We start from the raw sequence: 10,771 nt of genomic DNA, 5'->3' as shown, positions 1-10,771 counted from the left end.
TCCGCGCTCGCCGTCGCGCCGCAGCCAATCAGCGCGCGCGGCGCGGGGCGGGCGGGAGCGGGCGCGGGGCGGGCGCGGCCATGGAGGACGTGAGCGCCAAGTTCGTGTCGCAGAAGATCAGCCGGACGCGCTGGCGGCCCCTGCCCGCCGCCGCGCTCCAGCCCCCCGACCTCTTCGCCACCGGCTCCTGGGACAATGAGGTACTGGCTGGGCGAGCCCGGAGGCGTGGCGCGACCTTCCCGCCGGGGCGCGGGGCGGGCGGCGGCGGCGTCACCCCACGCTGCCTTGGTCCCCCACGCCTCCGCCGCTTGGTGCGGGAGAGCGGGGCCGGAGCCGGCCGTGAGCACGGCCTGGCTCGGCAGTCCCTCCCTTCGCTGATCTGCCGTGCTCGCGTCCCCAGAGAAGCCGTGGGGCCGCCCCGCCGCACGGCAGCGTTATTCCCCTGGGCAAGCGCTTCCCTCCGGCCGGCGGCGGCTTCCTCGGGAACGGTGCGCAGCCCGCAGCCTATTGCTTTCCCTGGCTGAGGCTTATCGCTAGGTACTTTCAAAAGCATTTTCGAGTAAATGTGGTGTCGTTTCCGTTCAGGATAATAGGGTCTCCATTTGGTCTGCTGGCGACCTTGGAAATGCGGGCCTCAATGATGAATATCATGGAGAACCTCATCTGCTGTGTGACATCCAGCACAACGGTGATGTTATGGATATGCAGGTAAAATAGCTGTGTTGAACAGATCCGTAGTTTTTAAGGGCTTGTCACTTAGGAGAAGTTAAGTGAGAGTGAGCTGTCAAAATGGTGAGATTGGCCAAATATTCTTATGAAAGAAAAGGACAAAACCGATCAGTATTGCTTTGTGGGTTTCTTTTTTTTCCCCTCGACCTACCAATAATTTAGGTTACTCTAAAATCAAAGTTATCACCTTGGTACTAACATTGACTAATAGTATTCTTATTATCTCTGTCTAGTTTTTGGATCAAGAAAGAATCGTGGTTGCCTCATCAACAGGAACTGTAACTATATTCCGTCATCATCAAAATAACCAGGTATGTAACATGCACTGGGTTTAAGATGCTATTCTCTGTAATACAGGTCACTTTGATCTTAGCATAAGAAACATTTGACTGCTAAAAATATTTCTTTTTAAAGTCTGTTAAAAAAAGCTCTGACTTCATACATACAAGGAAAGAAAAAAATGTTTTGCACACATGCCACATAAACTAGATTCCAGAGTGAGATTGGGGTATCTCCTCCTGTATCTGTAACCAAACAGCCCATTCATTGAAAACTGATACTTTTAAGAGATTGGAGTGTTTTGGGGCAGTGGATATTAAAGGACTTGTTCCTGCCTTATCAGAGTTTTTGCATTCTTGAACTAAATGACTCATGTTCAATTCTAACAAATTATGAATGAATTCTCATGAGTGTCACGTGAAGGAAGATATGTAAACTCTGTAGTCTTCTGCTTTGAATATAAATCACTGAAAACAAATGCATAATTACTGTATATGCTCACAATGACACAATAAAGGCAAATGTCTGTTAATAATTTGGTGTGGTACCTAAAATAAACTAAGTTCTTTGCAATCAAGATCTGAATCTGACCTTTTATTTTCTAAGGGCCTCAGTTCTTTTCCCCTGTCCTGAGGAAAGATTGAAGACATCAGTCTAGTGAAAGACATTTTATAGTCCATCGTGTTCTTTCTAATTGCTAGATCATGTGAAAATGGTGGTTCAGATAAGAAATAATTAAGGTTTTGTGGAAGGGTTGTGTGCTTAAGAGTTGATGAAAATTTAGATCTCTTGATTCATATCTGTATAGGAGGCTCTCATTCCCATGAGATAGTGTGGCTTTCCTGGAGCTTGTTTCTGGTTTCATGAGTATTCTGAAAGCTTTGTTCTATCAGGTTCATTATTTAAGACCATAATTTCATGTCTGGTTACTATTTAGACGTTATCTGCCAACCATCGGTGGGAGAAAGCCCATTATCATGTGGATCAAGACACATCTGGTGGTGGAGCAGCCTGTACCGGAGTCGTCTGCAACAACCCAGAAATTGTCACTGTTGGAGAAGATGGTAGAATAAATCTCTTCAGAGCTGACCAAAAAGATGCAGTAAGAACTATAGGTATGTCAAATATCTGTTTAAATTAGTTGTTTGGAGGGGGTTGTTTGGTTTTCAGCTTATTATAACAAAACAAAAAAGTTAGTTGAAAATTGATTTCAGTATTCCAGGTTGAACATGTTTCTTCCAGATTATTCCTGTACTCCTCCAGAATTCAAATACTTAAAGCATATTTCAGATATATTTCTGTATTCATCCAGGTATTTGTAAGTTCATAGTTTCACAGTAAAAGTTGGAGAGGGACAAGAGAATATCTTGGAAGATGCTCTCAGGTTCTTCAGGATGGAGTTCTGTGGTGTAAGCAATCTGTTTAACTGGTTCCCAATTCAGTGACACCTTGACATTTCCCAGGCACTAAGCTGAATTCTTAACATGAAGATAGAACTCTTGTACCTCATTCAACAGTTGTCAAGGAATGCCTTGGTATTTTTGTTATTGTTTAGTGGATTTAAGAGTACAGTACAAAGTGCATAGGTTTGTAGTCAGTTAAGGTAGGGAAAAAGCCTCTAAAGTTAGAGATTATGTAAAAATCGTTTGGAGCCATAAAGGTGTATCATTGCTAAACCACTTAGTGTTAGTCTGTCATAAAACTTTAAATCCTCTAGAACCTCAGTGTTCAGTAAGCTAACATTTCTTTTTAATGGTGTTTCAGTGAGTTTTTTTCTTCGTCTCTGCTTTCATTTAAACAGTAGGCAGAAAAGTCATTCAAATATCTGTAACCAGGCATAGATGTAACTTTTTTGTCTGAATATCAGAAAATGTTTCCATCTTACGCAGAAAGATAATAATTTGCTTATATTTTCAGTACGGGCTTACACAAAGAATTTTAAAATATTTGAGGTCAAAGTAGACTTAACAAAGTTGCCCTGTCATAATAAAGATGAAAAGTTTATATATAGTAACAGAAATAAAAGAAAATAGTGTGTTTTTTCAGAAGGCCTCAAAAGTTTCACGTCAAAGCTGTGAATTGTTTGACACTGTAAATTACTCTGACAAAAAGAAGCACTGGAGAAAAGGACCTGAAAAACAAGAGCCTTGCTATTTAGTTGTTAACAAGCACAGCATAATTCAGGTTTAACTTGATAGCACACTGGCAGTTCAGAAAAGGTCTAAAAGTTGGTGAATTAAGTGTTTCTGCATACAGTTGCTTAATGTTCTCAGCCAGAGTTACTGTTTCTTGTGTTCAGAACTCCTTTATGAAAAGCTCTATAGCTGCTTCCTGTCAGTAGGTGCTGGGCATATAAAGAAAACTTCTGAAAACCATAAACTTGGCTGAATTGATTCTTCTTCTAGGAACTACAAAAAGAAATCTTACAAATCAACAAGTAGTTCTGTAATCACCAGAGCTAATTTAATACAGATTCTTACAGATATGTCTCAGTAGTGTTTGATGTAGTAAGCAAGGGCTCCTCTTGCACAGGGTATTTGCAGATACTGGACCGTCTCTGACCCTGAAACTACAGAGGTTATGAACATGTTTAAGTAGCTGTGCTCTGTTCTCTATTAAGAGTTATTTTGTTCCCATTAAATGGAGACTGGCATTCCATAGGTTTACCTGAATGCTTTCCTCATCTCTTGCAGACAATGCAGACAGCAGTACACTCCATGCAGTGACTTTCCTTCGCACAACTGAGATCTTGACAGTAAATTCAATTGGACAGTTAAAAATATGGGACTTCAGGCAGCAAAGAAATGAACCATCTCAAATATTTTCTTTGTAAGACTTCTACTTTTTTACTTACTTACTGAAAAGCATGTGCTACTTTATATAATTGGATTCAAGTCTTTCCTAATAGCTTCCTAACAACAGGATGATAAATTACTGATTTTTTTTAAAAAGGATTTTAATTTCTTTGGTATTCAAATAAGCAAAAGCAGACTACTTAATGGCTGAACCACTGTTGTGATTAAGCATTGTGCTTAGCTGGTCTGTTTTATGATTTAACTTTTGAGGGACTATTACACCTGTACACTTCTCTTTTTTGAGGAAAAAACTTTCACTCCTCAACCCAAAACTCTTTACCTGTTAATATTTGCTTTTCTTCACAGGCCTAATGTAAGCTTTCTGGCATTTGGAATATATTTGAATCGTAACTTTGTGCCTTACAAGGTACTGTGAGAAAACAAAATGAGCTAGATTTCAGTCCTGTTGTTGTCTGTGTAATAATTCCCATTGCTGTTCATAGACTTTGGTTTAGGTACCTAATTTTGTTGGTGCCCAGCTTCCCTTTTTAACTGTTAGTATATACTAAAACTATAATTACACCATGCCTCAGAATATTATTATTATTATTATTATTGTAGGTATATGTAGAGCATTATTTGCATGCAAGGCTCTCTCACTCCTGTAAAGCTGTCAGATGCTGTGTTGATGTCAGATGTGTACCATAAGGCACAGAACCTGATCCTCATGCGATTGTAGCTTCATGTTATTGCCATACCTCTGGTTTCCAGTAGATGTCATGTGCCTTCAGCCTGGGGTGGTCAAATGCTGCAGAAATTGAAGGTGCTGTTGATACTGGTACCTCACTTGTCAATGCTCCTAGGGATTAAGAAGGGGAAAATAGGAGCTAAATAAAAAATTAATGTTTGGGTTATTTGGTTGTTTTTTCTCTTTGCAGGGCAGGTGACAGAGTTCCATTGCACTGTGTGGATAGGCATCCCAATCAGCAGCATATTGTGGCCACAGGGGGTCAGGATGGAATGCTGAGTATATGGGACATCAGGCAGGGTACTATGCCAGTGTCCCTGCTAAAGGCTCATGAAGCAGAAAGTAAGTATCTGAAATGGAGGGGGGAGAAGAAGGTGGCATTTTAGAGATTTTTCTGGTTTCTGTAAAAATAAGGTGTTGTGACTGTGGTAGAAAACAATCACATACTTGCTACTTCATTGACTCATGGAATGGTTTGGGTTAGAAGGGACCTTAAAGCTCATTTATGTCCAACCTCCCCTGCCAAGGGTAGGGACACCTTTCACTAGACCAGGTTGCTCAGAGGCCCATTCAACCTGGCCTTGAACATCTCCAGGGATGAGGCATTCACAACTTCTCTGGGCAACCTGTTCCAGTGCCTCACCACCCTCACAGTAAAGAATTCCTTCCTAATACCGAATCTAAACCTACTCTGTCAGTTTAAGGCCATTCCCCTTTGTCCTATCGCTACATGCCCTTATAAGAAGTCCTTCTCCAGCTTGCTTGTAGGCCTCCTTCAGGTACTGGAAAACTGCTGTAAGGACTCCTTGGAGTCTTGTCTTCTCTAGGCTGAATAATCCCAACTCTCTCAGCCTTTCCTCATAGGAGAGATGTTCCAGCCTCCTGATCATCTTTGTGTCCCTCCTCTGGATTCACTCCCAACAGATCCCTGTCCTTTTACTGGGGACTCCAGAGCCGGATGCACTCCAGGTTTGGTCTCACAAGGGCAAACCAGAGGTGCAGAATCCCCTCCCTCACCCTGGTGGCCATGCTGCTTTTGAGACAGCCCATGATACAATTGGCTCTCTGGGATCCGAGTGCACGTGGCTGGGTCATGTCCAGCCTCTCATCCACCAGCACCCCAAGTCCTTCTGGGCAGGGCTGCTCTCCATCTGTTCATCCCCAGCCTGTGTTGATACCAGCGGTTGCCTGGACCCAGGTGCAGCACCCTGCACTTCATCTTGGTAAACTGCATGAGGTTCTTATAGGCCCACTTCTCAATCTTGTCCAGATCCCTCTGGATGGCATCCTGTCCTTCAGGTGTATCAGCCACACCACTCAGTTCGGTGTTGTCTGGAGAATTGCTGAGGATGCACGTGATCCCACTGTCCATATCATCGATGAAGTCATTAAATGGCACTGGTCACAGTATTCACCCCTGTTGGACACAGTTTGTCATCAACATCCATCTGGACGCTGAACTGTTACTGCCTCATGGATGGGACCATCCAACCATCATCATCAACTCATCCATTGAACAGTTCACACATCAAACCCATATCTCTCCAGTTTAAAAGGATGTGGGAGATGGTCTCAAAGGCCTTACAGAAGTCCAGATAAATAGTATATATAGCCCTTCAGTTGTCCACTGATGTCACTCCCTCAGGGAAGGTCTCTAAGTTGTTCAGGTGGAACTTGCTCTTGGTGAGGCCATGCTGGCTATCTTGAATTGCTCCCTGTCCTTCATGTGTTTTAGCATAGCTTCTAGGAGGATTTGCTCCATGTTTTTCCCAGGACCAGAGCCAAGGCTGACAGGTTGGTAATTCTCAGGGCCTTCCTTTCTACCCTTTTAAAACATGGGTTTGTGCCCATCTTTCCCTTTTTCCAGTCCCCTAGTACTTCACCTGGCTGCCATAGCTTTTCAGGTGTGGAGAGTGGCTGGGCAACTACATCATCCACTTCCTTCTCTGGGATGCATTGCATAGATTTATGTACATTCGGGTTCCTTAGGTGATAATGAACTCAAGCTTCTCTTATAGCGGGAAGGACTTTGCTCCCCCAGGCCCTGTCTTGCAGCCCACCCACTTGAGAGGTATGGGAAGAGAGGTTGCCATTGAAGATTGAGGCAAGAAAGTTGAATAGCTCAACCTTCTCCTTGTCCAGTGTTACCAGTTCTCCAGCATTGATTATTGGAAGACATAAACCTTCTTTGACCTTCTGTTTCTGGCTGACATACCTGTAGATGTCCTTCCTGCTATTTCTTTTCATCTTGCCATGTTCAGTTCCAGGTTCTCCTTAGCCTTCCTCACTCTGTATCCCTCCATAACCTTCGTCTCTATACCCTTCCCAAGATGCTTACTACTACTCCATGTGTTTTCATCCAGTTGGCTTCCTTCTCTGTATAGGAGACTCTTCTTACCTAAAAGTGAACTCTGTCTAAACTAAAAGTAGACTTAGTAAGCAATTCTATAATGAGCTGTTAGATGCATTTGAACAGAATGGCTGTGTTTCTAGCAGGGTAGGTGTATAAATAGTCATGGAAGCTGGTGCTGTGTTAGGCAGATAAGAGTAAAGCAGAATGCAGATACTGACTTAAACAGGAGGAAGGGGAGAGTCAACATTCATTTGGTGCCTCCACAGTGCTGAAACAGCTACTCTCCTGGTAACTACATGAACAAGGTGACAATTAATTTTATGCTGAAAATTTTGTGATTTGATGTTACAATTACATTAAAGGAGAAAAATATTTCTTGATCTTAAATTTTACTGACTTAAATGTCTTCTGCAGTTGTGGTATTTAGACAAAAAATAATGTGTGTCCTGGGAAGGAATGCATGCTGTGTGCAGATTTAAACTTAATAGCAGGGATACATGGTAGTATGCAGAATGCCTGGATTCAGAGAAGACTTTAACAATTTTCACAGTACTGAAAATGCAACAAAAGAGCGTATTTTGGTTTTTTTTTTTTCTTCTTTTTTCTTTCCCCCTTTCCCCCTGCCAGCAGAGGGAAAACTGCAGTATATAACTTAGGATAGGGCTTTGGGTTTCCTACCTACACACAATTAAAAATGAAAGGTTTTGATGGAAGCATGGGTTCTTGTAAATGCATGTCTATGTCATACTATCCAATGCATTGATAGAAGTACTTGAGACTTGTTCTGAAGTGGTTTTGTTTGATACTTCCAGTGTGGGAAGTTCACTTCCATCCCTCCGACCCTGATCATTTATTTACGTGTTCTGAAGATGGATCTCTTTGGCACTGGGATACTTCCACAAGTGTATCTGAAAAACCATCTTTTCTTCATCAAGGTAAGAATTTTTGAAGTCCATCTGCACTGAATTTGTCAGTTTGTCAGTGTTCTCACATGACCGAATTAATAACACAATCTTAATACAGAAAATTAAAAGCAGGTTTCTTTTCTTGGAAAGCAAGCCCTGATAGGCACTTGAGGAAAACTACTTATACGGCAAGCAGTTGCACAGGGGTTTTTGTAGTCTGGTTTGGGTTTTTTTAATCTGCTACTCTCTGGCCAATGTGTGAAGGGGCACATCTATGATCTCAAAGATAGATTGTGTTCACTTAAAAATCATCTGTATGTAGAAAAGAGACAGAGGCAGCCTGACTGACATTACTGAGTCTCTGAGGGAGTTACACTAAGTTAGAAAATTGATAGGTTAATGAGAGTGGAATTATGAATATACAATGCAGGGTAATAATTGGAACTTTCAGTGAATGAAACTATCCTTTTGCATGGTGGCAGGATTTTAAAGTTATGATACTGACTTAATATAAGCATTTATTTTCACATTCTAATCAGAAAGACTGCTAAGGGCTTGCTACTTTAGACTGCAAATTGTGGGGAAACTTTCAGTTGTCACCTGCTGCCTTTGGCCTCAAAGTTGTCATTCAAAGTAAAGTTTTATGTATGAAAATGATAGGATTACTGATTCAAGTTGCACTCTGCATGTTTTCAAGTATATGAAGTATAAGTCTTTTAGCATCATTTCAGACACCTGCTAATTTTATGCTGAATGACAGTTCTCATAGTGTGAGACTTGAATTTGAATGTAAAATATTATGTGGAAAAATTCAAAGTCAAATATAGGTATATCACTTGCTGCAGAGTAAGTAGGGAGGAGGAGCAGTAGGGAATAAGTGTTATTGAAGCAAAGCTGAAAACCCCAAAAAGAGCAAAACACTTTAAAAAGACCTTTGTTCTTCTGTCCTTGCTTTAGTATCTGGCTAGAAAAACTTGCAGGTCCTTACGCTGTCTGTTCAGTGAGATGAGTACATAGCTGTTGTGATTTGTCTCAAGTGACTGCAGAGCTGGTAGAAGGCTTCTGTAATCACCTCAAGTACTTGATTTTTTTATGCTATTTTTTCCTTAAAATGAAAGAAATGACCAAAGCAATGACATCTCAACTAATCTGAATACTGACTGAAATGTAAAATTTTATTTCCATTATGTCTGACCCATATCTACTGTGTTTCTCCAGATTCTGAGAATCTATAAACTAAATTGAAACTTACTTCCTTGTCTTCCCTCTTTCCTTCAGGAGGAAGAAGCACTGCCTATCTTTCTCACAGTACCATTAACCAGTCTGTAGTAAGTGCCTGGCTAAGCAACGATCCGACCAAAGACCGCATGGAAATCACCAACCTAATTCCAAATCAGACTTTGTCTGTGAATAGTTTAGATGTTCTTGGACCATGCCTAGTATATGGTACTGATGCAGAGGCTATTTATGTGAACAGACAGCTTTTTGCATGAAGTGACTGCAGTATCCCTTTGAAGTATTGATCAGCTTGAACTACTGGGAAATGTCAGGTTCATTCTTAATGCTACTCGTTAAGTCTGTTTTTGGCGTGTGTGGGAGAGGCCTCAGCTTGGTCCTAGTGCTGTGGAGGAAGTGTGAGGTACCTCAGATTCTGACAGCTGTCACTTGTTGATGCTCCAGGATGGGTAACTGAGCAAGCTTACATGCTGTTTCTTCCTTGCTGCCTGCTTGGTTTTGACAAGCAGGAAGGTAGTCACTAAGGGCAAGATCTTCACTGTAAAGTGATGTCCATAATACACATGCACATAAAACCGAAGAAAAGGTAAACCCTGGATTTTTATTTTTCCCTGTAAAGATATTTTTCAAGTGTTATTTCTAAAGCGAAACTGTGGGGTTCTTGGAAATTCTTTTTATGTCACCTGAGAGAGATGGGGGTTTTTTTTAAGCTGATGTTTTTATATATATATATACAGGGGAATGTAACTTTTAATGTTGGTTCATGAGAGTTGGAAGGAAAACTGTTAAAGCTATGAAATGTGAAAGGTTCTGTAGAAATCTAAGCATTCTAGCAACATTATTTTGAATTATTTACAGCTTCATCATGGATGCTGCATGTTAAAACTTGATAATGTACTGGTAAATCTCCCAACTGAAAAGTGAGGTTTATAATTAAGGAGTCATAATTGACAGATGTGTTGGCTGTGTTTCCAGGTGTAAGAATAAGACTTTCTAAACTTGAGACAGTCTTTGTCAAAAAATTCACATCTGGTTTCTTGAAATCTTTGAAAAGTTAAATTTTATTATTAGCATTGTATCTGCTTTTTGTTACAAAGAACCCTTTCTCTTTTTAATAAAAAAGTTTTGCACAAGAGTAGTGGTCTGACTTATTAAAGTAATTCAAATAGATGTGCGTGCAGGAACTTATTTGGATTGATCCTGGGTATACAATCTGAAGGATGGAGAAACCTCAGTATTTGGGCAGGAACAGGTTAGTTATGAGGTCTTACATGGCCTTTCCACCATAACCACTCTAGAGTGTACTTTCATTCACGTCGGCGCGAGTGGCCTTGGCCTGCTGTGGCAGGAGCACCTTACCTGATGCACATTCCCTGTGTGTCTGGCTGCAGGAGCTGGACGGTGCACGGGGGACAGGGCTGTCCTCCCTTTGCAGCGCAAGGTACTGAGTTGCCGATGAGCTCCTTAGAGCAGCTTAAATTTAGCTTCCCGATTTATTTGAAGTGCAAAATATGGAAATTAAATGGATCACTCCGACTGCTAACGTGTTGGTTTTCCTTCCTGTTGGTCTGTAACGAGTCCATCGCTCGGGCATCAGCTGGATCACGAGGCTCGGCGGAGCTTTCTGCCCTCATTAAAAGAAGATCAGAAGATCGGAATTTGTCTGTGGTGCTCGGCACTGGCCCGGGAGAAGCAAGCCGTGCCTGCCGCCGGTGCTGTGCATGTG

General features: G+C 41.7%; 1 protein-coding gene and 1 long non-coding RNA gene across 2 annotated transcripts; one reads left to right on the top strand and one right to left on the bottom strand.

Annotated features, from left to right (window-relative positions):
- The first annotated feature begins 53 nt into the window (after nucleotides 1–53).
- Nucleotides 54–10,180, top strand: NUP43 (nucleoporin 43). Its single transcript, XM_032101833.1, has 8 exons — nucleotides 54–200; nucleotides 586–708; nucleotides 963–1,040; nucleotides 1,946–2,123; nucleotides 3,702–3,837; nucleotides 4,742–4,893; nucleotides 7,717–7,839; nucleotides 9,088–10,180. The coding sequence occupies exons 1-8, from the start codon at nucleotides 81–83 to the stop codon at nucleotides 9,300–9,302; spliced, it is 1,125 nt and encodes a 374-aa protein (XP_031957724.1). The 5' UTR covers nucleotides 54–80; the 3' UTR covers nucleotides 9,303–10,180.
- On the bottom strand, nucleotides 3,298–3,758 carry LOC116440741. Its single transcript, XR_004238750.1, has 2 exons — nucleotides 3,676–3,758; nucleotides 3,298–3,577 (listed from the first exon to the last, which is right to left on the bottom strand). It is a non-coding gene; the product is annotated as an uncharacterized LOC116440741 (long non-coding RNA).
- Nucleotides 10,181–10,771: the final 591 nt, after the last annotated feature.

This window comes from Corvus moneduloides, chromosome 3 (genome assembly GCF_009650955.1).
Source record: "Corvus moneduloides isolate bCorMon1 chromosome 3, bCorMon1.pri, whole genome shotgun sequence".
NCBI classification, from domain to species: domain Eukaryota; kingdom Metazoa; phylum Chordata; class Aves; order Passeriformes; family Corvidae; genus Corvus; species Corvus moneduloides.
This window is presented reverse-complemented; position numbering and strand designations above follow the sequence as displayed.

Bases quoted from the DNA above. Each gene is read 5' to 3' on its own strand.
- NUP43 (XM_032101833.1), top strand. From the start codon at position 81: ATGGAGGACGTGAGCGCCAAGTTCGTGTCGCAGAAGATCAGCCGGACG. The intron at 201-585 runs GTACTGGCTGGG...GTTTCCGTTCAG, and splicing joins CCGGCTCCTGGGACAATGAG to GATAATAGGGTCTCCATTTG. The intron at 3,838-4,741 runs GTAAGACTTCTA...TTCTCTTTGCAG, and splicing joins CCATCTCAAATATTTTCTTT to GGCAGGTGACAGAGTTCCAT.